The sequence below is a fragment of the Coprinopsis cinerea genome (assembly GCF_000182895.1).
Source record: "Coprinopsis cinerea okayama7#130 chromosome 3 map unlocalized cont3.3, whole genome shotgun sequence".
Lineage (NCBI taxonomy): Eukaryota > Fungi > Basidiomycota > Agaricomycetes > Agaricales > Psathyrellaceae > Coprinopsis > Coprinopsis cinerea.
The window spans coordinates 1,045,885-1,072,628 of record NW_003307542.1 but is presented as its reverse complement, the minus strand read 5'-3'; the positions used below and the strand labels follow the sequence as shown (position 1 = coordinate 1,072,628).

The window sequence follows — 26,744 nt, the reverse complement described above, 5'->3', positions numbered from 1 at the left end:
GATAATGGTACTGTGCACATAAGATAATGAAGTGATTAGTGGGCCCTGTTAAAACCTGTTAAACCCTGTATACTGGTAGAAGAAAAGCGTGAAACAGTCGAGGAGGAAACAGTACGCGTCGGAATCCGAGTCGGTCGCATCAATACTCGGGTGCCAAGCCGAATGACTCCGATTCAAACTCAGACGGAACAGTGTCTTGATTACTCAGCGGCCGTCCTCCTTTCCTCCATAGGCTGAGCTCGAACCCAATTACTGCACCGCTTTCCCTATTTCCACGACTACACGATGGCTTCAGCAACTGGTACGTCGTCCGTTTAGAAAATGAATGACAATACTGATAGCTTATAGGAACGAAGCTTTCAAGGGAGGAATTCCGAAGACAAAAGGACCTTGATGCGGCGCGGAAAGCGGGTACAGCGCCTGCAGCACTAGACGAGGAGGGCAAACCCATCAATCCTCATATTCCTCGTAAGTACTGTCTTATTCCCCTAGTTGGACAAACTTGAACGATGTAAATAGAATATATCTCTCAGGCCCCATGGTATCTCGACACTGGTGCACCCTCCCTAAGCCATCAACGACGCCCTGAGCATGACGATACGAGCAACAAACTCGACAATTGGTACGACAGAGGCGCAAAGGCGGGGCCTGCAGCGAAGAAGTACAGGAAGGGTGCTTGCGAGAACTGTGGTGCCATGACACATAAGAAGAAGGACTGTCTGGAACGACCACGGAAGAAGGGTGCAAAGTGGACCAATAAAGACATCCAAGCGGACGAGGTTATCCAGGATGTAGCAGTGGGATACGATGCCAAGCGTGATAGGTGGAATGGATACGACCCAGCGGAGTACAAGAAGGTGTACGAGGAATACGCCGCCGTCGAGGCTGCTCGTCAAAAGTTGCGAGAGGAGGAAATCGACAACCAGACCACGACGGATTTGGCTGCGGTACGAAAGGTGGCGAAGGCGAGCAAGGCTGAAGGAAAGACGGCGGATCCAGACTTCGGTTCTAGTGACGAGGAAGATGAGGATGAAGACAAGTATGCGGATGCTGCTGATGCCGTTGGTCAAAAATTGGATGCCAAAACACGAATCACTGTTCGAAACTTACGTATCCGAGAAGACACCGCCAAATACCTTATCAACTTGGACCCCGACAGTGCCTACTATGACCCCAAAACCCGTTCCATGCGTGATGCACCACTGAAGAACATTCCTCCGGAAGAGGTGTGTCTGTGTTCACACTTTACGCTCAATTTATGGCTGACGATCCACGTAGGCAAAATTCGCCGGTGACAACTTCCTTCGCTACTCTGGAGAAGCTGAAGAAGTCCAAAGACTGCAGCTGTTTGCATGGCAGGCGGCTGCTCGGGGCAACGATGTACACTTGACCTCCAACCCAACTGCCGGGGAACTCCTTCATCAAGAGTTCAAGGAGAAGAAGGAGCAACTCAAGGATTCTACAAAGACGAGTATTCTGGCGAAATACGGTGGTGCAGAGTATCTTGAAGCAGCGCCTAAAGAACTTCGTCAAGGCCAGACAGAGAATTACGTCGAATACTCTCGCACTGGTCAAGTCATTAAGGGCAAAGAGCGCGCTAAGGTCAAATCGAAATATCCAGAAGATGGTATGTAGTTTATCTGGGATTTTTCGTTCTTGCCACTAATGTTGAACTAGTGTATATCAACAATCACACATCGGTGTGGGGTTCGTACTACGATCCCTCGACCGGACAATGGGGCTACGCGTGTTGCCACTCATTCTTGCACATCTCATACTGTGCTGGAAAGGCGGGCATCGAGGCTGTCACGGCTTCAAGCGCGCAGCAGCTCCTTGCATCTTCGTCCCAAGCCGAATCATCGACATCGTCATCTAAACAGCAAGAAGAACCGCCGTCGGAACGGAAGGAGAAGATCGAGCAGAACTTCTCCAAGAAGCGGGTTGGGGAGGGCGATGTTGTATTGGATCAGGAAAAACTGGCGAAAGCACTGAAAGAAGAGAGGAAGAGAAAGGCCAAGGGCGGATATGAGGATGTTGATCGATACGGAAAGAAGTCGAGGAGCACGGTGGAGGGCTCCACTCATGAAGTTACGGAAGAGGAATTGGGTGCGTTTTGCTCCGTTGTCGAATTTCCCGTCTGGGTCTGATTCTTTTGTTACTTTACAGAGGCCTACCGCATGTCAAGACGTATGGCCGAAGATCCCATGGCCAATTATGTCGACCAAGAAGACTGAAATCGGCGTCCCTTTCATTTGACTGTTCCTATCTATCCTTTCTTACATGTATTACTATTCTCTTAATTCGACGCATGACATCCGTCCTACACGGATGGATATTTCAGAAGCCACTGGACGCTACCCTCATCTGGTCTAACTTCTTCAAAACGTCTCCAACCGTGCGATCCAATTCCGATGCAATTGCGCTCTGTTTCGAGCTGGACAACCCGCCGTATGTTTCGCATAGGTCGCCATCAATTACCGCTTTCACCGGCACGTAGTATCCCCGCCAACTCAAATGATCCCTCCCGACAAGGCTGCCTTGTTCGTTGCGAATATGTTGTTCCAGCATGGTTAGGAACTCGATATCCTCTTTAGACGTCAATGGGACCAGTATCCCGATCGTCCCCTGTAATCCAGTATAAAGGAGCACTTCGCGTCCGCCGACAACCAAGGAAACCTTGTGAATTGAAGTGATGATGTCCCCTACGTGAAAGTGGGCGAGCATCTTGGTTTTATGTGGGGCGCCATTAAGAGTTGCTTTTTCGTGAAGAATTCCCGCGCCGGTTGGGTCTTCGTCCACTTGATCAGAGATTGTCGAATCGAGGCGGTTGACAAAGATGTTGCCGAACTTGTCTCCCACAGCGACGGTGTTGTAGTCGACCATGGTCATTGCGGATACCCATCGCGGTTGAGTGTCGTCCCCGAAGATGAGCAACCTATTTTCCGCTTCCTTGTAAACCGCAAACAGTGTTGATTCTTGCATGTCTCCAATGACGATTCGAGAACCCTGAGTGGCAAGGGATACAATGGCAGTGGGGGACTGGATGGTAGCTCAGTAAGCAGCACGTTGGGGCAAAAAGCGAGTAGCTCACCTTGGTTTCCGCTTTGCGAAGAAGCTTCTTCTTCCCGAGGTCGTAGATTCGAAGGGCCTTTCCGACGCCAGCGAGCAGTCGCCCTTGAAAAGCCAGCAACGCGCGTGGTAACTCGCTATCCTGGATTGGCGTCTACATGGTGAAAGATGGGTCAATTGCTCGAACTGTTTATCGTTGGACGTGGTGCGACATACCTCATGCAAAAGTTCAAGACCCGTTCCTTCATTGACAATCTTGTAAACTTTCAAATAAGAGGCTGATGCTTGCGGTGGAGTGACCAAATGGTGCATTGCAGTGCCTACGACCAGGTGGTACTCTCCCCCCGTTGAAGCAAAGGGGACCACGGCAATGGAGAATGCAGCTTCATTCGCTTTCAGAGGAAGTGTCGCTACTGTTTTTGCCTCCATAGGGTCGAAGATATGTATGCGGGACGCCCAGTGGCCAGCTGATGCTCTGGTCCTCCCAAAAATCTTGGCAGGGAGTTGAAGAATGGGGTGGTCATCCCGGGATATGTTCTGAAGTAGTGTAAGCAAAAGCCATTGCGAGAAGAGTTAGGACGCACCAAATCAGCGAGTTTCTTCTTCTCTTCCTCCTCGCTCAGTGTCCTTTGATCACTTTCTATCAAATAGAAGAACCGGTTACCCGGATGGGTGACAAACTTTCTAGGGGTGAAAGCTAGAGGGACAGACTCCTGTTTGAGCTTCATTCCGAGCTTGCTGACGGTTGAAATCCTGCAGGGGGTGGTCAGAAGAGGGTGCCAACATATTGCAGAAGTAGGGTGCGCACGATAGAGTATTCTTGGCAATAGATATGATGCCTTCAGGACACGACTCTCCAGTGAACGACGAGGCACATTCAGGGGTTTCGCATGCCAAAGGAGTGAACTCCATCTTCTGCTGGTGGGAGTAATTCAGCCATACTCTCGATGAGATGGCTAAAATGGCGTCTTCTCCCTTCAGCTTTACACGAAGTAGTCGGACTGGCTTGGTACCCAGGAACCTACGGCAATGGTCAGGTCCACGGACATTTAATTTACAAGAGGTGATCTCTCTCACCTTGTCCTAGTGTCCGTCAGCTGTCCATTGGTACCGTCCAGTACTGTTCGGAGGAGGACGCCGTTAGCTAAACCGATGTTGACAAACATACTCCGCTGGACTTTGTTGATGCTCGCGTCCAGCATGTAGGCAATGCATATCGATGACGGAGGTGCGGTCAGTGCTTGTAGACTGATAGTTTCCAGGGTGCTGTCAGGATCCAGCGACATCACCCTTACTGTTTGGTCTTCACACCCAACAGCCTTCACGGGAAGTGAGTGAAGAATATTTTAGAGACTCTTATGGGGGATACTCACCAGGTAGGGAAAACGCAACCTTCCTTCGGGTACTTCGCCTAGGCCTAGCGCAAGGACAGTGCTCCCCATCGCCTTCATATCCTGGTATTCGTTGAGTTGGCCCTCCTGGTCTAACTCGAAGTATACGATCTCAGCAGAACTGAGTGCAACAACGACTTGGCGGCGGTTCGTGTTGGCTGCAACTATTGTTTGACCCTGTGGGACCTTCCATTCGTTTACTTGAGAGTCGACTAGATGCCTGATACCGTGGGTGTGAACCTGAATAAGACCATTTTCGCCGATTTGCTGCACTGCCAAAGTCGGCATACTGGTTAGAAAACCGGAGTCTTTGACTTCCTCCATGCTTTCACCAATACTCAAAACGATGGTGGCGTTTTGAAAAGACATGACTAAGAGGTTATCGTAATGGTCTGAAATGCAGGCAGTGAGTAGACGTCTACCGTTATCAGTGAATTGACTCACCTGTTTGCATTCGCTTGGTTGACCACAACGAATGGGGCGCCAGAAAACCAGGTAGCTCGGAGGAAGCCATTTCGTCCACCTCCAGCCCGTGACTCAAGATTTTGAAAGAACTAGCTGGACCACGTCCGCACGCCGCAAAAATCTTGGGCGCTTCCGAGTCTAGGGACGGCTTTAGAATTTTGGCATCAAGGACTGGGTTTAGTGACGACAACTCGTCGATTAACATCAGGTTTTCCATGGGCCGTGGGTCGAAGGAAGCGCGAGGCAAAGGTTGCTCCGGTTCAGCCATGCCATAGGAAGGGTACGAGGATGAAGAAAACTCGGGCTGGTCATCGTCGTCTCCGAGTTTGCAGAATCGATACAAATGACTGCGAAACGTAAGTGAGGGTTCTTCTAATTTTATGATTACTCACTGGTTGCCAAATTCTGATGCGACGAACAAGAGTCCTTGCTTGAGAATGCATAAGTTTGAAGCCACAGGGACTGTTTCAAAGTACTTGATCTTGAGTGACGACACCACACCGTCCTCGTGGTCAACTGTAGCCTTGAATACATCACCGTCTTCGGTCTGCAGGAGAAAGAAAAAGGACCCCTAATGCGATGTCAAGGCGTGGTGATTACTGCTAACACAGATAAGAGGCGTACCTTCATTTTATGCATCACGGCTGCGACGATGATTACGTCCTGGTTCGGGTCCGCGACTGGGTCCTGGCGGCGAGGGATTGGAACACGATGGGAAGGGGCATCGCCGTGCTGGTAGATGATATGGTTTTCGCAGCAAACCAGGACACCCGACGGTCCGTCGTGCGTCGCCCCATTGGTAGACTGGCCACCTGGAACCTGGACAAGAAGGTTTGCCCTAGGGTCGGTTGGTTCAGACCACTTTCGAACCACGTGGTTCAAGCCCAGATCCAGTTCGTAGTAGGTTAACAGCTGCATAAATACAGTGAACTTGATGTCATCCGAGTTTGGAACGAGTGAACATACCTTCTCAGCCCTTCTAAGCGCATTTCCTGTAGGATCTTGGTCAGATTGTGAATAATCCACCTCTAACGCCGCGTACACTGGGTTATCGAATCCTACATCAACACCAACAACATCGTGGACAATTGTCGAGGCTCTGTGAGCTCCCAAAGGTGAAGAAATTGTGAGGTTAGTGGCCACGTCGCGATTAAGGACATAGACGAGTTTCGAATTCTCCATTGCTGCAATCATAACGCTTCGTCCTCGAGGATCCGTTGCGAGGTATTGGCCCGGCACTATCCTTCGCGTGCCGGACTTTCCATATGTTTCCTGGTGTAATTTGTTGAAAACGTTGGTTTTGGGGTCATACTCAAGAATTACGATCCGCCCCGAGTCCGATCCGACAATGGCATAGTCTTTGTGAATCAAAGTCTTCAGTAAGACCCAAGGATGAATGCTTGTGCTTACCTTTACTTCCACCAGTGAGCCTGAATGCCGCAAGAGACCTTATGGATCCAAAGACATCTGCTCCGGCGACTGTCGACAACTTTCCCGAGTCGTTGTCGACTTGCAGCAGTTCCAGACGAGTGCCGTTGGAAACCAAGATCTCTTGCTGACGGAGACCAGAAAAATTGCCAACAGCAGCCTGGACTATCGCTGAAGACGGTTGAAGAGTGTAGTTGTACAGGTGCATGAGGAGGAGGAAAGAGTTGCCAGAATCGAGTCACAGGCCCAACTTCACTGAAGACAATAGCAGTCGCACCCACAGTCCCAAACTGAATGACTCTTGGAACTCGTGATGTTTGGTATGCCTAGTCAAGTGCCTCGAGGCTTGCACTGCAGATAATAGGTAGAGTTCCATCATCTCATGAACCCTTTACAATTGTCCTTTAGACAGCTTCATGCCGTGACTCTCTTCCAATACTAGTATTATCAACACGCTCTGAAGCAAGGTCAGAAAGATAATGACAACAACGGACGGATTCCTACCATTTAATCCACAAATCGATACGAGATCTTATGGGTATAGGTTTACTCAGTAAACACCGGGTCATGGTGGTAGATGGAGGTTGAGCCCATTCCGACCGTTTTCTGAGTTGCAACTCCGATCAAACCAACTCGGGAGTCAGAAATGAATCGGAAGCCGTCTTTGACCTTCCTCTGTCGACATCTCCGAGTACCGTCGCATTCCTATTTTGAACACTGACCCAGAGGGGTGAACCTCCAAACCCAGCACCTCACACAATATCCCAGGTTTCTGGGACCTGTGCTGATTTCTTCTCGCCAACTGAAACTCGCAAGGAAAAATCGGACTGTGCCGGGAACCTCGACTTCTTCGTGCCTGGACGCACATGCCACGAAAAGGATTAGTCTTAGACAATTTTGCGGCTGTGGATTCCTCGGTTGTCGCTTGAATCTGTCTCGAAATCTAGTCGGCGAGTCTATTCCACCGGACCCGGTCACTAAACTACCCTCGGGTAGAGTTAACCAGTGTTGACACCATCGAGGACGACAGGCGCCCGTCGTTCACTCCTCCATGCTATTCCAGCACTTCGGCGCTACGCCCATTTGGAGGCGTATGGTGCGACACTGATATGAGTCAGGGTAACCATCTCCAATAGTTTCCAATCCACCCGCAACCCTCCGATATCATGAAACTAGTGTGGTCTCTGCGATATCGGCGGCTGTTTCATCGCTGTTCTGCGTAAAACTTACGGAAGGACCTAGCCTGTGGAGGAGTTGACGCGGCTATGTCCTGAGTATTAAAGGTGCAGACTGCGTCTCAACACCTTCAGTACCCCACCATGTCTGCCATTCGCCCATTCACTATCGACGTCAACAACGAGACCCTCGACTGGATCACCCATCGCGTAAAGACTGCGAAGATACCCTCTGACATCACCCATCCCGAAGGACATGAATGGGACGATGGCATGCCCAGCAGTGTCCTGGAAGATCTCAAGAACTTTTGGTCGACGCAATATGATTGGCGTCAGGTCGAAGCGAGACTCAATTCAACTTTCAAAATGTTCAAAGTGGAGCTGACGGAGGGGGACGAGACTATCGACCTTCACTTCGTGCACCACCGAAGCCCTAGAGAGGATGCCGTCCCTTTGATCTTTGCTCATGGGTGGCCGGGCAACTTTACCGAGGTTCGTGCCTTTCATCGCGCAATGTAGCGTTTTTTGAACTTCCACCCATAGGTTAAAAGTCTGCTGTCTTTGACTGATCCGTCAGACCCCAAGCAACAAGCCTTCCACATTGTGGCACCTACCATCCCAGGATTCGTGTTCTCCTCCGCTGCAAAGGCAGGGCCTACTTCACTCTCGTCTCAACTGCTCTAACGGCTTTCCGTAGCGTCCAGGGTTCTCCATCGCCCGTATTGCGCGAGTGTATCATAAACTGATGGTGACATTGGGCTATAAGCACTACGTCGCACAAGGCGGAGACTGGGGAAGCTTCATCCTTCGTTCGGTCGCTATTCAGTATCCTGAAGCCGTTGTGGGACTTCACATCAACTTCCCTGCCGCACCCATCCCTTCTCCCCTCAAAAACCCCATCACATTGTTCTGGCTCGCCATCGGGTGGCTAACACCAGAGGAAAAGAAACGCATCAACCGCATAAAATGGTTCTTCGAAGAGGAAAGCGGATACTCGAAAATTCAAGGAACGAAACCGCAGACCATCTCGCACGCACTGCTCGACTCGCCCATCGGTATGCTTGCCTGGATTCGGGAGAAGATCAACGCAGGGGTAGAGCCCGACTACGTATGGGACAAAGAGGAGGTCATTACATGGACCATACTCTATTTGCTCGCCGACAGCGCGGGTGCGGCCAGGATTTACAAAGCTGCCAATGCTAAAACCCTTGCCGAAGAGGTATTGAACCCAAAGATCTCACGCCAAGTTGCATTTGGTATTAGTTCGTTCCCCCAGGAGATTGCCTATATGACACGCTGGTGGGCTGAAGCCTGTGTTGCGGAGAACATCACATACTGGAAGATGCACGACAAGGGTGGTCATTTCCCAGCCGTCGAGGTTCCAGATCGCCTACTTGAAGACATCCTTGGTTTTGTGAAGTCTATTCCTGTAGAACGTAGATCGCTTTTATCTGGCCAGTAGACACCTCCGAGATCCCTGCTATATCACCGCCTTGTCTCTCTCGAAACACAAATCAGCCTTTCAGAGAATCGAACTTGGGACCCACAGGCAGGAATTGCCTATGTAATCACCGAAAACATTGCTGACACATCGTTTCGACAGACCGTTTGTCCACGCTCTGCCTGCACCCTAACGTTGGGCGAAAACATTGAAAGAGCAAATTATATACCTCTAAGATAACAAAGGAAACTTAAGCACATACTATTTGTGCAACCGATGTTCACGTGGAAAACATGTGTCAGACTTAGCACACACAAACGGTCAGTGGAAACGATTTGCAGGCAATGTTTTCGGGGATTAAATTGGCAATTCCGCCCTGTGACCCCTAGTAAGCCTTTCAGTCGGAGATCGAACCGTTGTGATCTCCGCCTGACTTTGGCACGGACCGTTGGCCCCGCTTTGTCCGTCGACGTCGTCTGCAACCTCAACCGAAAGCGCTACCACCGCGGGCGACGTCGCCGAACCACCATGTTCTTCATCGTGAGTGACGATAAATATGGAAATAACATAAACATCTGAAAGAATACACTTCATCCGCCCCTAATGGCAACCAGAAAGAACTCACGCACACAATTCTGCTGCACCCGTCCTACTTTGGACCTCAAATGCTTTCATATCTCGAGACCAAACTATACAACGACGTCGAAGGAACATGTTCAGGTCAATTCGGATACATCATCGCAGTTGTATCGATATTGGATATCGGAAAGGGGATGGTGCTTAGCGGAAGTGGTCAGGCAGAGTTCATTACACGGTACCGTGCCATAGTGTTCAAGCCGTTCAAGGGAGAGGTGGTCGACGGTGTGGTAAACAACGTCAACAAGGTACGCGTCCGTTGTGTAACTTCTCAGCTAGCTCAACCCAACAACTTGTACAGATGGGCTTCTTCGCGGACGTAGGGCCGCTGTCGGTCTTCGTATCACATCAAGTGCGCGCCCCCTTGTTTGCCCTGTTCCCAAGTCTCACAACTATCCCCAACAATAGCTCATCCACCCGGACATGAAATTTGACCCCAACTCCAACCCACCGTCCTTCGCGTCAGAAGACCAGGTAAGCAAGCGCCCTGTATACACTTCTACAGTCCATTTATACCGGCCTCCATAGATCATTGAAAAGAACACAAAGGTTCGGCTAAAAATTGTGGGTACGCGTGTTGACGCGACGGAGATTGTGAGTATAGCAGTGGTAATCTGGTTTGAGTCGGACTGAGAATGGCCTAGTTTGCTATCGGGACGATCAAGGAGGACCACCTTGGGGTCATCGAATAGATTCCGTGTCCATCCTGTTTCAATCTATCACCGTTGTATTATATGTATAATAGGTAATGTCTACTGTCATGATACCATCTTCACCGTTAGGCAGACTGGCCATAGCCGATGCGCCCTTCAATCCTCCATGCTACCGAACTCGCACCCCTCTCCGCATACCTGCTTCCTTCAGCTAACGGGCAATCGCGGTTCTTCTTCGTCGACATCCCAAGACGAATCTGCGACCATCGCTTCTTTCTCTCCACTTCTGTCGTCATCCTCATCCTCGTCACTATCGCTGCCCTCCGTCGACCCTTCCGAACTCGAAAAATCGTCCGTCGAATCATATGAAGAGTCTTCGTCCTCATCCTCATCTGGCCATGGGGCATTGAAGCCCTCATTCCGGATAACACCATCCCTATACACCAAATGAAAGTTCAAGAACTGTAATTCGAAGCCGTCATCGAGGTTCCCGTGAGGGTCAAGTCGAGGAGGAATTTGGTTAGGAAGGTCGGTGATGAGGACAAGAGACATCGACAGTTGCCGGGTTGCACGAAGGGAAGGGAAAGTCTCCTGCATTTCGTTTAATGGCTTCAAGTACCCAGGGGCTGGTTCCCTCGCGACGTTCCAAACGTCGAGCCATTCGACCGTGGGGTGCGCTATCGGCCATGCAATATGGGAGTGGACGATCAAGTGCTTCAAAGCTGGGCAACAGTCCAACATGGGTTGTATCTGGCTACCTCCGACAGGATATTGGTCCCCATTTGAGGTCGGCTGCAGGTGAAGGTATTGCAAATGCTGGCCATGGGCTTTGAGGAGATCAGGGATTGCATTGACTGGGATACAGTTGAACAGGTCACTGCGACTGGGGACCTGGATCGTAAAGTTACGCAAGGATGGGAGTTTCCATGTCACGATATTTCGGAGATTGGTGAAAGACCAGGGATGGATCAGGGTAAGGGATTCGACGCAGGGAAAGCTGAGGGAAGACGGTATCGGGATGGCACAGGTATCGGATAGAAATTGAAAGTTCGGCTCGCCCAGCCCGAGCGAAAGGTGGACTAGAGTGGAAGACATGCTGGAAAGTAAATTGTTGAGTCCGATGTCGTACGTTGGGCTGATAGTGCCATGCACTTTGGTGTAATGCATTGTGAATGACGTTATTGGGGATCCTTGATTCCGCACGATAGGCGCCAGTATTGTTCGATGGGTCATCAGACCGTCGGAAATCGTGGTGAATTCAAGGGCGGTCAGGCGGGGGCATCGGTCTATAACGAGTTGAATTGTCTGAGGGAAGGTCGAACCTGTGAGTCGAGTAGGAACAACGCATCCTAAGCGGAAGCCTCTTATCAGCGGTCCCAGCTGTGGATTTTCCTTCAGGGATCGGAGAAGAAGAGGGATTTGAGTGGGTCGACGAATGAAGATGTTCTCGTATAATAGCCGTGTACCTGCGCGGTGCCATGCTCGACACACTGTCACGATCCGCCGTTGCTGTTCCAGGTGGCGCCCTGCCAGGGAATTGGGGTGAACGATGTGGGAGTCGAAGTGGTGGATCATATACAGAGGCAGAAATGCGCGGTCAAAAATCGCATCCCATAACTCTGGCGACAATCTTCGTATTGCGGGTTCCTGGACCATCGCGTCTTCGTTCTGCTCTTGAATCATGGCTTGCGAATGAATCCTGGGCTCTCCATGTAATGGTGGCTTCCGAGAGTGGCTGTAATACATACCCAAATCCTGCGCAAAGATATGAATGCCCTCGTAGACCAGTGGCAGCACGCGCTGCGGGCGAAAGAGGGTGAGTATCCTCAAAGCAACATACCCATTTACTAGTCTCCGTTGCTGACCTAATCGCCAGAGATGAGAAGTCGATCTCTTGGCTGAAAAGGTCTGCTCCCATTTGCCGCGTCTTTGGCTGGTGGGTCGATTCGGCCATCTCGGTGATGGAGACGCGAGCCTTGAGAGCCCAAAACGTCATGTGACAGTCTCGGATATATTCGAATTATTGACCTATTTATTGACTGAATTACCGTAGAGTTGCTCGATCGTGGTGTAGAATGTCTCAATCACTGTAGATTGGCGCAAATAATGTTCATCGTGCACGCATCCATCGTCTCAACGATGTTCGGGTCCATTCCTTTCAATCCAGGAGCTCAAACTCCACAGAAACCAAGGCCGGATGGAGGCCAGCCTCCCCAGCCTCCTCCCCCTCCTCCCTCAGCCTCCAAAACCCCTCGAGCATCTGCGCGAACAGCTGAACAGAAGGTCGATAATGTCCTTCAAGCCATAACAGACAATAACCTCAACCTCGCCACGTTTTTGTACCTCCTCTTCCGGCTCGAGAAGCGTGATCCCCGGAGCAAAGGTGGCCTGGATGGAATCAATCCTTTCGACAAACTCCCTGCCCAATCCGATCCTAATCGAGCCACGCGAAGCGAGAAGCATCAACGTATGCTCACAGCATTCTTTAATGGCACCTCAAAGCCGCACCTTGGGGTAATATTAGCAGAGATTTGGAGAAATGCTCGAGAGACAGGAGACTCCCCAGCAACGACACACCCCTTTGAAGATAAGAAGCCTTTCACGGAAATTCCCCTTGCCATCAAAGCATTTGCCACATTTGCGAGTCGTGCCGTCATAGATATGGTTGGAGAAGAAGCTGAGCGGATGGTAGAGAGGAGGTCAGGCTTGCATATCCGTGCCCAGCTGAAGGAAGGAGGCAGAGGGAGCCGTGAAGACGAGAGAGCTAGCTGGGCAAAGATAGAAGACTTCAGTTTTGAGAAGGGTGCACAGATTGCGAAGGAGAACGCACCGGTTCTCTGGAACTGCATGCTAAAGTTCACGGGTTACAATGAAGAAGAAGATCAGGGCCCGGTAATTAAATACCGTCCGAAGCGACTGGTACGTGTCCGTAACCGTGATGTTTGTAGTGACACTTAACGGACATCTTAGGTTTGCACTAATGCTATAATGTCACTCGCCTTTGCGAAATCCAATCGTGCCAACCTCATTCCTTTATGTCGAGGTATCTGGATGTTTTCGGCGCTTGCACCAAAGACGATGTTCCGTGTTGAGAGCCGACTCGGAATGTCCGTTTCCTACTCATCCACCCATCGAGCCCTCAAAAACATGTCCAAAGAACAAGGAAAGGAGGTAAGGGAACTCGTGGTCGGTGAGAGGTCGTCGAGGAAACATGTGTGGTGTGTCAGCGACAATATCCAAGCCTACAAGAAGAAACGCGACCACGGTCTGGGGAGGGTTAGTGAAATGGTCAAAGGAATGGCGGCAACTGCAATACAGATGGATAACATCGACCCAGAAGCTTTCAACCTGACAAACCTGCTTGAACGACAGGCGAAGAACGAACGACGCACATTAACAGCTGATATGATACTGGACGATATCGATTGGACGCACCTTGAACGAGTAGCCGCCTACCAATTCCTCTCCGTCCTCATCCATCATGTACCCTCGCTTTCCAACTCCGACCATCGAAAACACCTCAAACAGTTCTCCGACAGTGGCCTAAAGAAGTTCGAGCGTCCGAAGAACTTTCAGTCCAAGGTATATCCATTGGCGACGAACAGTGCAGACGAGATGAAGGTTCAGGAGCTGAGAGAAGCAATCATTGATTTCGCATCCACTCAGCTCGGCATAACGGAGGAATCCATCGACAATCGTTGCTGGCCCTTCTCCGGCGATGGAAAGACATTTGACGCCTTTCTTCGCCTGCGGAAGCAGTCTTCAGTTGAAGAGCTTACCTTCGAAAGCTTTGGTTGGATGATCCCACTGCTGGAGGTGTGGCATGCCAAATGGACTGACTTATCGCGGGTCGTTCGAGGACATCACGGCGACAGCACCGACCCAAGCTCTTTGGCCTTCTTCGCTCAGCTCACCGGTTGTCCCCAGCCAGCCGATCTCCGAAAGGTTGATTTTTACGATGGCCAGCACCTTGTGAATCTTTCATTTGAGGCATTGGTGTTGAATGTATGGGAGTGAGTGTCGTCTCTCATCTGTGTATCGAGCAAAATGATTAACTGAAACAATGCAGGCAGGAGTTCAGAACAACCGACCTCGTACAACACTTCGAACACATGAGTACCCTCCCTCCCTTTGGGGATCTTGTCTCTCGCGCCAGACGGCTGTCTCATAGCCACGCATCTTCACAAGCCTATCAATTTGTGTCTACTCCTTCCCAATCCATGAGGAATCCCGGCATACCTGTTGGCACTGAGTGGACAACCTCCGAAGAGATACAATCGACAACTCCAGCAAATCCTGCTCCCAATCCGACACCAGGTACGGGACCAGCGACAAGTGATCTTCAAGACGAGGGAATTGCGATTCCAGACCCCGACCCACTCCCGGTTCCCCAGCCGCCCGATACCAGGGAAAGCGATAAGGCTGCAGCCAATATCACTTTATTTTTACGTGACGCGCTGTGGTGGCGGGAGGTCTGCCTTGCCGTTTCCGAGGGTGACACAGGTCGATTGCTTGAAATGTTCAAAGTGAGTCGAAACTCCACAGCAATCGCACTTACACTCACCGTTGTTCATCAGGTTTGGATCTTCACATTTGCTGGGAGCAAGAACCCATTCTATTCAACCTTCCTTCTCGAGATTTACTGCAACTTCAAATGGGAATTCTCCCCGGAACTCCGACATGCGTTGATGTTCTATTGGCTGGTTAATTTGAGTGGTCTTCCGGGTTGCTATATCGAACTTGACCTTTTGCAGGAGCATTTTAATTTCTGGCTGGAGGAGATGGTTCAGCACAAGGGGAAGTCCTTCGATGATCCTTTCTACCGCGAGGTTGTCGCCCGAAACATCCACCACTTCCTTAAACTGAAAGATGAAATGGAACAGAGGGTCCAACTGCAGGCACGGACAAAACGTCACACCAACCCAAAGCTCGACAATGAACGGAATCTTCTCCTCAGTCATATACGGCAATTCCAGTTGAACAAATATCGAGCTGGACGGACATACGGGTTCTCGGTTCAAGACGATTTTTCCGTCGGGCACGACAAGATTGTAGACGGCAAGTTAAAGAAGTTTATTGCGCGGTCGTCCGAATATGCTACGCGGCTACAGGCACGCGGGTATGGAGCTATCGAGGAAGGGAGCGAGGCAGAGAGGCTTGAGCTGGATGAGGACCTCGAGTTAGAGGACGAGGACTTGCGAGACGAGCTGGAGGACATACCAGTGACATCACCTCGTCCGCGGATGGTCTCTGTTGATGGTGAAGTCTTTGTAGTGGAAGGAGACAACGAGGAGGATTAGAAAACGGATGTCATCAATAGGTAGCTAGTTAGACTTACCGTCGTATGTATCCGCAGTCGCTTTGCAACCGTGGGCTGGTTCTCCTTTCCGAGGGACTTCGCATTTCGTTTGCGGGTTTGAGACGATGTGGTGCACCCATCTATGATTGTGCACAGAACCGGGGGGTTGTAGCTGTCTTTGAGTTCGTCTGGCACGTGCAACGGGGGTTGGACTCCCTGTATGATTGTTGACAGTGGCGGTGGGTCGAACTCGTCTTCTAAGAAGTCGGGTACTTGTGATAAGGTCGAACGAGGTGGTATGCGAATAGTCAGCGGCAACTGTGGTGGCGGTTCATCCGGTCGTGCTTCAGCATTACGAGCAGCAGTGAGTGCTTGAAGATCATGTAAGTAACTGGACACGAGAATCACCGAATCGACGTACCTTTGTTTCGTGCTCTCGTAGCTGCAGCTCTTGCGTTCCTCACAATCCGGGCATCCTCAATGTGCTTCACGTACACTGAGATCAGTCTGGTAAGCTGCTCAAAAAGAAGCGGACCGTCGTCCTCTAGATATGCCCACCCAGAAACCGCAGTCTCGAAACTGGTGTACGAATTAAATGTCGAAAGCCGTTGACTAATGACTGATACTTGGATTCCTTTCCAATACCTGTGAAACGGGGCATAGCGCGCTTCTGGAATGTCCTTCTGGCTCCACTGCTTGCGCGCAAAGTCGTCCAGCCATAGCTTGAGGTTGTCGAGCATGGATTTGGTGAGCTTGGAAGGAAGGCCCGTGGTTGCTCCTTCGGACGGTTGCGATGTTGAAGTCGGTGGTGGGTTTGGAGCTGCGCATAGCTGATCAAGCTGGATTAGAAGTGGAGCCGAAGTGTTGGGAGTGGAAGTGTCGGGCACGCTCGGTACGGCGACTGTTGGGATGGTCGAAACAGTCGGTGGTGGTGGTGGTGGAGGTGGTGGTGGTAGGTAGCGTTGAAGGCGAACGTGCCACTGAATGTCACACGAGCCACATGGAAGTGTACGTTGGGCGGCGGTGCATGTGACAGCAGGGTCATAAAGCGGGTTTCCCAAAGAGATATTCTTCTCGCACTCGAGGCAAAGGCCTAGAAGGTATGCGAGAAGAAATCCCCGGAGATACACATCCAGGCGATCGACTGGATCTTCCTTAGGTTTCTTGGTGGTGTTCGGACTGGGAACCCGGATTCTCTTGAAGGCGATGGCCCGTTGATACAGTGCTTGAGGTGAGGCGTCGTCGTTGTTGAGTTCGGCGATGTCCTTCCGGAGAGAGTCGAGAATGGATTGGGGGACGTATGTGAGTCCGAACGCCTCCATCATAAGGTTCCTCCCTGCCCGGCCATTTTGTTGCACCAAACTTTCCAGGCTCTCAGGGACACCGAGGTTGATAGAGAACTGAATGTTGCGAACATTCATTCCCATGCCAAACGCGACCGTTGCAACGATGACAGAAGTCTCCGGATCTTGGGCGAAGAGGTCGAGGGTTGTCTGGTTGTAACTCGCGGATGTCATGCTGCTCCAAAGGCGAACAGCTCGATGTTGCCGGCGCAAAGGGTAGAAGCGCCATCCGTACGATGCAACCCGCCATTGTAGGTCAAGCGAGGCCACATAGACGACCGCTTTGATGCCAGGCTGGAATAGCCATTTGAGGTCGGGAAACGAGGTCGACGTGATTGGGTGGGTGAGCTCGGCGACGGCAGTGCAGATATTGGGACGCTGGATCGTAGTTCGTAGGCAATGGAATGACCCTGGAACGAGGTGAAGCTCCTTGCACAGGTCGTCGAGGCCCTTCTGAGTGAGTGTTGCTGTGACGGCGGCAAACGCGCAATGTTTTGGTAGTCGATGACGTAGTTGGGCCATCTGGCGGTATGCGACGCGGAATTCTTGAGACCATGGGACTAGGACGTGGGCTTCGTCGATACCCAGGAGTACGAGGTTGTGTCGAAAGGTGTCGTCCTTCAAAATCGTCCCAATTTCGTCTGACGTGAGCCTTTCAGCGGACAAAAACACCATCGACCACTGACAGTGCTTGATCTCCTTGTAAAGATCCCGCCCCTCCTCCCGTGCGACTGCCAACGTATGACTGTTCACAGAAACAGCCCGTATCCCAAATAGCTTCATTTCCTCGGCCTATTGCAGCGCTTTAGTGAGCCATTGAGCCAAAAGTCATCGACAACGTACATGTGCATTTCCGAGCTCAACCAGAGGTGTGACAACCAAGACCACCGGTTTGGGAGGACAAAAGGATGGAACATTGGGTCTGGGGTTTGCACCAAGGTACTGATAAACAAGAAGAGGCGTGAAAAAAGTCGCCGTTTTGCCCATAGCTGTCGAAGCGATGACGATGAGCGGCCTTTTCTCCATAACGCTCGCACAGGCCTCTACTTGAAAGTCCCTGGGTCCACTGGGCCATTGCTCGATTAGCGATTCAAGAATTCCGCGAATTAAGGCCCTGTTTGCATCATCGAACCACGAGAAGGGCGCCGACATTGTTGAAAGGGGGCAAAGACATGTCTTATTGGAGGATGTGGTATGGTGACAGAACAAGGACCAACAGATCAACGACGCGCGACGCGGTGCCCTCCAGTGCACGTGAGGCCTCCTACCAAATTAAGGATGGCCCGATTGATGTCCGATCGGGTTTATGGCCTTAGTAGGGCCGAATCGACCCACCAGCCAAACGCGCGGCCAATGGGACAAGCCTACCCATTTACCCGCTAACTGGCTCAATCGGTCACGAGTGTCACGATACCGGATGCTGATTCCAGAGCCCGGTCTTTATCCGGATGATTTATCTTGGTAAGAGAAGAGATGTGACCTCGTTTTCTTGCCATGCTAACGACTTCAGTGAACTGGTAACGATTGGGTGTATGAAGAGAGTGGTGTCTTGAGATCATCCAGTTGGGTCGATCCCCTTCGACATCGGCCAGTGTTGGGAAGTAAGGTTCATTCCTTTCATGATCAGGTTGCAACGATAGTCCAATTGGACTACAAGAATGGTAGTCTACCCTATCGTAAAGTACCAAATCAGAAGGAAATTATAATCAGCGAAATAAGCGCCAGAATATGCAGCACTGCGGATAGCAACAGCGATCGTAAGGCCTTGGCTCACCCTCGGGGACTACCGCCTGTCCAGGTGGGTCATTGGACAAAAGGTACTGTTGGACCTCTGGATCGTCGTAGTGTAATTCCGGCATTTTGAAGCGATGAAAAAGAATGAGGGTCACTGAATGGAAGACTTGATGTGAACAACGTGCCCAACACAGTGCACTCGATTGAAACTCATGTCGTCGCTGGCTGACCAAGCAAACCCCACGCAATGTATAAGCGCCCAAAGTCAACACGAGCGCCTGAAGCGTCACACACAGGTCAAAAACGATGAGGTACGCCATGGCACCTAGCTCCTAACCTACCAACCACATTTTTCAAATCCATCCTACCCTAACAGCCTTGGCGTCAAAAGAAGCAGTTCATTTTATACAAATACAACATTTTTATTGCAAGAAAAACAATTCTGTACAGTAATTGGTACAAATGCAGTAGGTAAAATGCATGTCAGAAAACAAAACGAAAATTGCGTCGTAGTGATGTCATTTAATAAACATTGCTACGTGTAGTAGTAGGAGAACAAGAGCGTGCGTGAATGGAGCGGGAGCGGAAGAGGAAGATGGTGTGCGAGAGCAGACGTGAGTATGTATGTCAGTATATAAGTATCGAAACAATCCAATCCGGTCCAATGTAGTGCTACAGCAAGATTGTAAAAATGTGTTTGATCCAGCAACGAATGGGTGAGAAATGAGAGAGAGAAAAGCAGTCTGTCAAGGGTCAGGCATTAAGATGGTATATGGTAAGCAGAAAATAAGGGAAGCGATGCGATGCGTAATGTAAGAAGACGTGCGCGTGTTTCGTGAATGGTCGTCGAGAGTCGGGTCATGAGCCAGGCGAGTTAGATCTAGATAGCAACGGCAGCCGCATTCGAGAAGGGGTTAACCGCCATACTCTTCCTCACCTCCCCCCGCGAAGGATTAACAACCTCCACCCGATGCTCATCGTCAAACGGGGTGATGAACGGGTTCTCGCTCGTCAACATCCTCGCAGGCAACGAAACCTGGCTGCTCATCGGACTAGCAGTCAGCCGATCAGTGGATGCAGCATTCGTTACCCTCCACACGGCGGCCGGATGACTCGAACTTCTCCTATGCGTCTTGCTGGCGGAGGAGCCCGAGGTGTTGCGGGAGAGTGCAGAAGGGTCGTTGAGGTAGGGTGCGACGAAGCGTTTGGGAGGGGAAGGGGCGCGCTGGTACGGGTTGTTGTTTATCGCGGGTGCTGCAGCGTGCAAAGGGACCGGGTATATACCAGGGACGATGGGTGAAGGTTTCCTGGGGACACTGACGCTTGCCATGAAGGGATCGTCAAACGAGGCACCAATATCAGTCGGGACACTAGGCTGACGCTTGAGGCCCGAGGCAGCCGCGCTCATAGACGGGGGGATGGGCCCGATCGACGACGAACCGGAAACCGCAGGCAGCTTCTTATTATTCGAACTCTTGGGCGAAAGGAGCGTTAACTTCTTCAAGTTCCAGCTAGTCTTGGTGGGACCAGGTGAAGTCGACCAGCGCGAATTGGGTGGAGGGGTGTAGATATCCGCACCTTCGATGTCGGCGGAATGACGGAACGAGTTGCCGTAGGTGTCTTCACGATCTTGGTCAGTGTCGACGATAACTCGAATGTTGGGTCTCGCGGTGTTAGCGTTCACAGTGTCCGACGAGGCGTTGTAAGAAGTCCAGTAATCCGGCGCTTGATCGGCATCCTTCTTCCCAAATACACCCTTCACTTTACCGAACAGCCCAGGTGGATTGTCGGAAGCCTTGGAATCTGCATCCAACGATTCAGTACTCTTCCCCATCAACTTCAGCCTGAACGCCTTGAGCTTGGACACTTCGTCAGCGGCAACCTGTGCCATAGGGCTAGGCTCCTTCTCCACATCCTTCGCTTCACCAGAAGCGTCGGGTTTGGCAGGGTTCCAGAATGGCTTGAAGGCACTTCGGCGAGGCGAAGGAAGAGGTGTAAACTGTGGAAGCTCATCGCCTGTCATCGCCAACCCGACTCCTCCGTTCCCTCCACCTCCAAGATTCTTTTCATCCCTCGAAGGCGGAGCACTTCCATCCCTATACGGAACCACGAATCCGCCCTCCGGAAGCATCCCCTTGCTTTTCTCGTACTTGCGTCTCCTCCTCTTCTCCAAAAGTGGTTTGCCAGTGGAGTGCCAGAAGAGGACGAACAAGCCCATGAGGACGACGACGCCCCACAGCGCGAGGAAGATACCAAAGGTGACGCGCTCCTTGCGGAGGGAATCGGCGTACGAGTTGACGAGGCGACCGATGAGACCCTGGTCGTCATCCGTGCCTCCACCCATGGCAGCAGCAGCGATAGGCGCCGAAGCCTCATTGACTGACTCTGGGGAGAGCATCAACGCGGTATCGTTCACCCTCGGCATGTCCACCCTAAGATTCTCGTGCAAGAACGTCAACGCATTCTCAACCGCATCCACCTTGCTCCCAATCAAGCACCGAATGAACTCTGTCGCAGCCGTCTCGAGGATGGTGCCCCCAAACACGGTCTGAACAGCGTTCTGGATGTCATCGTAGAACTCGTTGATCGTGGTGTTGAGCGGAACGATTGTACCGTCGACCCAGCCAAAGAGGCCATCGTTGATTGTGGTTTGGACTGAATCGACACGGCCGTTGATCTCGGCAGCGTAGATCGTAGACTGGTTGAGCATGCTCTCGTTGATCGAGTTGGCAATGAGAAGCGAAAAGTCTTTGGTCGTTTCAGCGGCTTGTTCCTGGTACTTGTTCACCAACGGGCCCATGGCGAGAAGTTGAATCTCGATGAGGAGAAGACCAAAGACTCCGATGAGCAGACACGCCGCAGCGGGAGGGTGGAAGATGTAATTGAAGAACCACTGCATGTGAGTGTGAGTCCGAGGCGAGAGTCGAAGCTTTTGGGAGAGCTGGTTCGTAATCCTCGTCACCAACGGGTGTTCCGAGTTGGCTTGGAGGACCATGAGGTTGTGGTTGCTCAACGCAATTTGAGGCGTGGCGGAGATGGAACCCTTGGTTTGCATGGTGGGATCGGTGTTCCATGCTTGGCGGGTGTACTCGAGGTGAGCCTGCATGCAGCGCCACTTGTACCAGGTGAAGAGACAGTTGAGGCCGATGAGGACGAGAGCGATAACGAGGAGGATGACGATTCCGATCTTGGCAGACTTGACGATGTCGTTTCCAACATCGTCGACGACAGAGAGGTCGAGGTCTGAGCAGAATGAAACCTTATTCTGTTCTGGGACGGGGAGGGTGTCGGCCGAGAAAGAAACAGCAGCAAAGGTGTCGTTGATATCACGTTTGACAAGTTCGAAGGGAGTGCCGATGCTATACAGTCATCAGCATACAGACTCGAGAGTAGCGTTGAAAACCCACATGTCCTGAAGCTTCTCCTTGATCGTGCTCACAGTCGGGATGGTATCATTAAGTCGTAGCAAACTCTCCTGGAACGAATCCGGGAGAGAAACATTGTCCAAACCGTCAAGGTTCGGAGGGTCAAATGTAGGGACAGGGATATCGCCAAACGGGTTGATTCGGTTAATTCCCTCAATGGTTTCCCGAAGTGCGTTGTTGAGAGTCCCAACGCTAGCTTGAATTTGTGTTCGTAAACCAGACGTAACAGTGGCAAGGACGTTGTTGATCTGCATTCTCCTCGTCAATCGTCACTAAAAACAATAGAATACGGCTACGCACCTCCTCAACAGCACCAACCAGAATAGCAATTCCACCTCGCACCACCAACTCCAGAAAGCAGAGGAAAATAGACCGGTAGAGGTCGATGATAAAATTGATGATGGCCTCCATGACAGTCAGGGTGAGGATGAGGGCAGCTCGGGCCCCTCTGAGGGTCGCATTGACGGCGTCGGCGACTTGCTGGTTGGTGGCTATCGCCATGTAGCGTGGCAAGCTGGCCGTCGAGGTCGCTGCTTCTTCAGCAGCCTTGCAGCTGGCGAGGAGGTTGGATTTCGCGCTGGAAATGGCATCTTCTGACGAAGCAAGGGACGCTTGAAGCCTGAATGCGACGAAGATCAAGGAAAGGATAGGATAAGCGAGCCATGTGAGGGACAAGAGGTGGGGCAGCTGGAGGTAGGAGGTGAGTGTTGTGTGTTCATTTGGCGGGGTCGTAAGGAAGGACATTGGTCAAGCAAGTCGACCGGCGACGATGGCTGAAGAGGCGAAAGAAGCGAAATGCTGAGTCCCATTATCTCTCTGTTTATTCCCTTCTCGACTGCCATTGTCTTCACTCTGCCTCTCTTATTGTTGGTCCTCATTATGTAAGCACGTTGCCTTTTTCGGAACCCCATTGTCCGCAAATAGATTAGTGGCCAAATAAACTAAAACAAAACAATCATCGCTGTCTCAGGTCGTCCCCATTCGCATTCTCGTACTCTGTCTCGTTCTGGCGCTGAGCCCGCATAGGCTGTAGAGCGACAGCCTCTGCCTGGCCCTGTCCAACCACCTCCCGCAATTTGTTCGTCGCCTGCTTCTGGACCTGTACAGTCGTCAACGCTAAGCATTCCTTTGTGCCACAATAAAGACTCACCTCGGAAGCAACGGCACGCGTCACTTGCAGCAAAGGACCCGTAAGCCCGAGTTGAATGATCATATACCTGGAAGCAAGATCCGTATGTCAGTCCAATTGTCCCTAACGTCACCAAGTGCTCCGAGCGCATGTGGTGCACAGCGCGCAGGCGGCCCCGAGAAAATCCCAGGAAACAAAAAGAACAAACGACTTACGCAGAAGCAAGAGCGAACAACAAAAACGTAAAGTAGAGCGGGTTGAAAAGCACCGCCATGGCCTCGTTCCAGCCGAGTACGACGAGGACGCCATACATCCAGTATGGAATCTGCGCAATGCTTGACACAGTGCTTCGCTTGGCTTCGACATAATAGGCATCGGCGTCCTTTCGGAACTTGTTGATGAGGTCGAGAGACTTGGTGTCTGACAATACGGTCAGCGAGGAAGCGAAATCGAATTCGTCGTTGGTAAGGTCATCGGAAGACCCGTCCGAAGGAAGCTCGAATTCAAGGGAAGAGTCGGTTGGCTTGATACGAGAATACAAGGGAACCAGTTCCAGAGTCTAGAAGAGTACAACGTTAGCTTCCACCGCTCACAACCTAAGGCGTCTGCCTACCTCTTCCTTGGCCTTTTTGAAAGCACCGTCGATATCATCATCAGGCTTCCAGACACGAGGAACACCCTCTTCATCATAACGGAAGCGCTCTTCAAAGTGCCCTCGAAGTTTCCCAAGCAACGACTGGTCTGACGTTTGTTCCTCAATCTTGGCTCGAAGAACAATCCAAGCTCGTCGCTTCAAGGACGCGAGAGCGTTGGTGTTCTCTTCCTCCGTGCAGTTGAAGCCTATCCAAGCAGGTGAGTAGGGAGATCATTCGGAATAGCGAATCACGCACTCTTTGCTTTGGCGAGATACGTAGACTCGGCCTTGTCCAAAGTATCTTTGAACGTCTTCATAACCTTGTCCCACATATCCGTCGAAGGCTTGGTAAGGTGCAGTTCAACAGGCTCAGAGATCAGTTTCTTGACATTGCGCTATTCAACTCGATTAGCATCCAGTTACCCTGCGAAATCACATACGCAACACCCACCTCAATCAAGTTTATCATCTTCTTGGTCTCATCCTTCCTGCACTGGTCAGCAACAGCCCCAACTTCTTCCATCAACAACTCCATCTCCTCCTCCCAACTCCATCCCGCAGCACCCTCCTCAACAACGGCCTCCTTCGCTCCCTCGCTAAAGGTCTTCTCGCATTTCGTCCTCGCCTTCTGGACGACAGTGCCGAAATCGTATTCGTCGCCCTTCAAACCTTCAAGGATCTCCTTCTTGAAAGTGACAAGGCAGGATTTATGCAAGTTTTTAAGTTGGCCGAGGAAGAGCGGTGAGAGGGTAGAGTCGATGACGGCAATTAGGTCGGTGCGTTTGCGAGTGTAGACACCCTTGTGGTACCGGGAAGCTTCGCGGTCGTACCGAGCTGAATGAAACGAGTCAATGGGAGTCTTCAAGTACTCTAAAGGAAGACCACGCACTCAAAGCCTGTGTCCTCCAATTCCTCATCATGTTTCCAAGGTTCTCGACAACACGGCCAGCCTCGATAGGTCGCTTCTGTGGCTTCGCCTGTTCATTAAATTCAGCAAGAGCAGCCGCTGAAATTTCGTCACAACGGAACTGAGCAAGCAGTTCTTGTTGTGTAGGAAGATCGAGGTCCTTGTTATTCTGGACTTGTTCCTATATCACGCCCCCGAGTCAGCTCCAAACCGCATCTCCAAGAAGGGGCCAACGCACCCAGATGTTCTCCATGTAGAAGGCCACACCGTCCGCGGGAATCCGCTTGTGATACACAGGCTTGAACAGATACCCTTCATTGTCTTTGTCCGTGAACCTCTTCCTCAGGTTGGCAACCTCAGCCTCAAACTTGTCCGGGACCAGTACTTTGTGAGGGAGGGTGGTGAAGGCCATGTCAAAGTAATCAGAGAGTAGGCGATCCTTGAGGTCGTCGGGTTTGCTCAGGCTGTCCCAGATGCGGTTCAAGTCTTGAATGAGAGTGGCTTGGAGGTTTGCGAGAGGAGTTGTGCCAATGTGGTCTCGAATAACGAAGAGGAGAAGAGTTCGACCACTCGTGCTGGATTGGAACGACCGCCTTTAGCATAAGAGTGGAAGTATCTGGAGGAAGCAACGCACCCATCGTTAGCCTTCTTTCCGAACAATCCAAGGTTCACTTCGAACACAGTCTTGAGCAAGCCCATGTTGGCACCCTGGTACAAACCGACTTGGTGCTCCCACATGTTGACGATGAGGACTTCGGAGGAGGCGAGCGAGAACAACGCGGATTTGCGTTCAAAGTCCTGTACCCTCGTCAGTAACGTTCTCTCAAGCGAATGGACCCTAACGAACCTGATCCTCGCCACGCTCTCGGCCGTCGGTGCCCTCCACGTCCATAACCATAACGCTCATGTCCTTGCCTCGACACATCCAGATACCTGTCCATCAGAGCATATGCACACACAGAAGCGGGCAACGTGGTTTCAATGAGTGAGGGATGCTACACCACAGACGGGGTGGAGAGACGCACCTTTCGTAGTCTGCTGCCGTCTTGTTTCGTCCATAACGTCAAAAGTCGTTCCAAAGAGTCGATTAAGTAGGGTACCTATGCGAGAGTCATCATGCTTTAGCAGTGCAATCTCAACCAAGGAACATAGCGCTTACTTTTTCCAGTAGACTGTGAACCAAACACAGCTACGAGGTTATAGTTGAACCCAGAATCCCTCAGTCCCCATCGTTCAATCTGCTGTGTGAGGTCGGGACTACCATACACATCTCTTCAATACAAGATACAGCGCGAATGCGGAGACAGACTGACGTGAAGGTTTTGTTCTCGTCTATGATTTGGATCCTCTCTGTGCTGGCATCTACCACGCTGTCAGCGACCGAAGCCCCAAACTAGTGGAGCGCTCTGCTCACCTCCGTTGGGAAGCTGTTGCCTGTCGTTGGCGGTGGACGCCATGTAAATTGAGCTATCGGTAGTTGTGGTGGGGTTGGTTCAAGTTGGGGCTGCCGCTATATATATACGTGCAGGTGACGCGCTGGCTGCTGTCACGACGAGTGTGCTGCTGTCAAGGTTTGAGTCCGTCCGAGTCCGGGCTGTGGTCGTTATTCAAGAGAAGAGAAAGGGAAAGGCGTGAAGCCTGTTGAAGGGCAAGGTGGTGGTCGTGGTTTTGGACCTTAGCAGCGGCGCTCTGGGCAGATATTGGAGTCGGCGTGATTGCCACGTGGGACTCCAGCTCTCGCTAACACTGCGCCCATCTCCTCGACCACCGCCAACTCTGGATTTATTTATCTCTGGTGTTACACTCGTTGCGTTCCACACATGTTTACAGGGCATGTGGAGAGAAATCTGTTTCAAGACCATGTTTCGAGCTTCAGTGGTTCAGGGGCTAACAGGGGCTTTTTGGGAAGTTTCGCTGATCCCAGAGTGAACCTTTGGTAAGAAATACGATTATCTCCAGTTCGCATAGACGCGTTCTAACTGCATTCTTTTCTACAGACTTCGCCGACTCACATG

General features: G+C 51.3%; 10 protein-coding genes across 10 annotated transcripts; 4 read left to right on the top strand and 6 right to left on the bottom strand.

Annotated features, from left to right (window-relative positions):
- Positions 1 to 285: 285 nt before the first annotated feature.
- Positions 286 to 2,234, top strand: CC1G_04532 (pre-mRNA-splicing factor SLU7; the record flags this gene model as incomplete). The annotated part of the gene is made up of 6 exons (XM_001830047.1): positions 286 to 301; positions 349 to 468; positions 520 to 1,226; positions 1,279 to 1,627; positions 1,678 to 2,106; positions 2,167 to 2,234. 6 exons carry the CDS (start codon positions 286 to 288, stop codon positions 2,232 to 2,234), a joined length of 1,689 nt encoding a protein of 562 aa, XP_001830099.1.
- Positions 2,235 to 2,337: 103 nt separating this feature from the next.
- On the bottom strand, positions 2,338 to 6,561 carry CC1G_04531 (pre-mRNA-splicing factor rse1; the record flags this gene model as incomplete). Its single annotated transcript, XM_001830046.2, has 12 exons — positions 2,338 to 3,039; positions 3,092 to 3,223; positions 3,286 to 3,606; positions 3,654 to 3,822; positions 3,878 to 4,090; positions 4,147 to 4,388; positions 4,443 to 4,852; positions 4,905 to 5,272; positions 5,318 to 5,472; positions 5,550 to 5,837; positions 5,892 to 6,283; positions 6,336 to 6,561. 12 exons carry the CDS (start codon positions 6,559 to 6,561, stop codon positions 2,338 to 2,340), a joined length of 3,618 nt encoding a protein of 1,205 aa, XP_001830098.2.
- A 1,111-nt stretch (positions 6,562 to 7,672) lies between these two features.
- Positions 7,673 to 8,990, top strand: CC1G_04530 (epoxide hydrolase domain-containing protein; the record flags this gene model as incomplete). The annotated part of the gene is made up of 3 exons (XM_001830045.2): positions 7,673 to 8,020; positions 8,072 to 8,155; positions 8,226 to 8,990. The coding sequence occupies 3 exons, from the start codon at positions 7,673 to 7,675 to the stop codon at positions 8,988 to 8,990; spliced, it is 1,197 nt and encodes a 398-aa protein (XP_001830097.2).
- Positions 8,991 to 9,456: 466 nt separating this feature from the next.
- CC1G_04529 (DNA-directed RNA polymerase II subunit) lies at positions 9,457 to 10,374 on the top strand. Its single transcript, XM_001830044.2, has 6 exons — positions 9,457 to 9,509; positions 9,584 to 9,853; positions 9,907 to 9,957; positions 10,014 to 10,079; positions 10,134 to 10,199; positions 10,250 to 10,374. The coding sequence occupies exons 1-6, from the start codon at positions 9,498 to 9,500 to the stop codon at positions 10,295 to 10,297; spliced, it is 513 nt and encodes a 170-aa protein (XP_001830096.1). The 5' UTR covers positions 9,457 to 9,497; the 3' UTR covers positions 10,298 to 10,374.
- A 91-nt stretch (positions 10,375 to 10,465) lies between these two features.
- CC1G_04528 (hypothetical protein) lies at positions 10,466 to 12,254 on the bottom strand (the record flags this gene model as incomplete). Its single annotated transcript, XM_001830043.2, has 2 exons — positions 10,466 to 12,058; positions 12,099 to 12,254. 2 exons carry the CDS (start codon positions 12,252 to 12,254, stop codon positions 10,466 to 10,468), a joined length of 1,749 nt encoding a protein of 582 aa, XP_001830095.2.
- A 110-nt stretch (positions 12,255 to 12,364) lies between these two features.
- CC1G_04527 (hypothetical protein) lies at positions 12,365 to 15,558 on the top strand (the record flags this gene model as incomplete). The annotated part of the gene is made up of 4 exons (XM_001830042.2): positions 12,365 to 13,177; positions 13,229 to 14,271; positions 14,328 to 14,784; positions 14,836 to 15,558. The coding sequence occupies 4 exons, from the start codon at positions 12,365 to 12,367 to the stop codon at positions 15,556 to 15,558; spliced, it is 3,036 nt and encodes a 1,011-aa protein (XP_001830094.2).
- A 351-nt stretch (positions 15,559 to 15,909) lies between these two features.
- Positions 15,910 to 17,887, bottom strand: CC1G_04526 (ATP-dependent DNA helicase RecQ; the record flags this gene model as incomplete). Its single annotated transcript, XM_001830041.2, has 5 exons — positions 15,910 to 15,928; positions 15,979 to 15,999; positions 16,053 to 16,136; positions 16,203 to 17,692; positions 17,744 to 17,887. 5 exons carry the CDS (start codon positions 17,885 to 17,887, stop codon positions 15,910 to 15,912), a joined length of 1,758 nt encoding a protein of 585 aa, XP_001830093.2.
- Positions 17,888 to 18,455: 568 nt separating this feature from the next.
- CC1G_04525 (hypothetical protein) lies at positions 18,456 to 18,954 on the bottom strand (the record flags this gene model as incomplete). Its single annotated transcript, XM_001830040.2, has 2 exons — positions 18,456 to 18,550; positions 18,675 to 18,954. The coding sequence occupies 2 exons, from the start codon at positions 18,952 to 18,954 to the stop codon at positions 18,456 to 18,458; spliced, it is 375 nt and encodes a 124-aa protein (XP_001830092.2).
- Positions 18,955 to 19,514: 560 nt separating this feature from the next.
- CC1G_04524 (hypothetical protein) lies at positions 19,515 to 22,803 on the bottom strand (the record flags this gene model as incomplete). Its single annotated transcript, XM_001830039.1, has 3 exons — positions 19,515 to 21,993; positions 22,042 to 22,307; positions 22,360 to 22,803. 3 exons carry the CDS (start codon positions 22,801 to 22,803, stop codon positions 19,515 to 19,517), a joined length of 3,189 nt encoding a protein of 1,062 aa, XP_001830091.1.
- Positions 22,804 to 22,955: 152 nt separating this feature from the next.
- Positions 22,956 to 26,371, bottom strand: CC1G_04523 (SEY1). The gene is made up of 14 exons (XM_001830038.2): positions 26,144 to 26,371; positions 26,043 to 26,091; positions 25,889 to 25,986; positions 25,755 to 25,829; positions 25,577 to 25,662; positions 25,364 to 25,527; positions 24,968 to 25,304; positions 24,712 to 24,910; positions 24,274 to 24,656; positions 24,079 to 24,217; positions 23,802 to 24,028; positions 23,404 to 23,747; positions 23,210 to 23,276; positions 22,956 to 23,158 (listed from the first exon to the last, which is right to left on the bottom strand). The coding sequence occupies exons 1-14, from the start codon at positions 26,184 to 26,186 to the stop codon at positions 23,015 to 23,017; spliced, it is 2,355 nt and encodes a 784-aa protein (XP_001830090.1). The 5' UTR covers positions 26,187 to 26,371; the 3' UTR covers positions 22,956 to 23,014.
- Between the last annotated feature and the right edge of the window lie 373 nt (positions 26,372 to 26,744).

What these genes read in the sequence shown, in the direction of transcription:
- CC1G_04529 (XM_001830044.2), top strand. An exon ending in CGGTCTTCGTATCACATCAA is followed by an intron (nt 9,958 to 10,013) that starts GTGCGCGCCCCC and finishes CCCCAACAATAG; the next exon opens with CTCATCCACCCGGACATGAA. An exon ending in GTGTTGACGCGACGGAGATT is followed by an intron (nt 10,200 to 10,249) that starts GTGAGTATAGCA and finishes AGAATGGCCTAG; the next exon opens with TTTGCTATCGGGACGATCAA.
- CC1G_04523 (XM_001830038.2), bottom strand. Translation starts at nt 26,186, where the DNA reads ATGGCGTCCACCGCCAACGACAGGCAACAGCTTCCCAACGGAG. An exon ending in TTCACAGTCTACTGGAAAAA is followed by an intron (nt 25,830 to 25,888) that starts GTAAGCGCTATG and finishes ACTCTCGCATAG; the next exon opens with GTACCCTACTTAATCGACTC. An exon ending in GTATCTCGCCAAAGCAAAGA is followed by an intron (nt 24,029 to 24,078) that starts GTGCGTGATTCG and finishes CTGCTTGGATAG; the next exon opens with GCTTCAACTGCACGGAGGAA.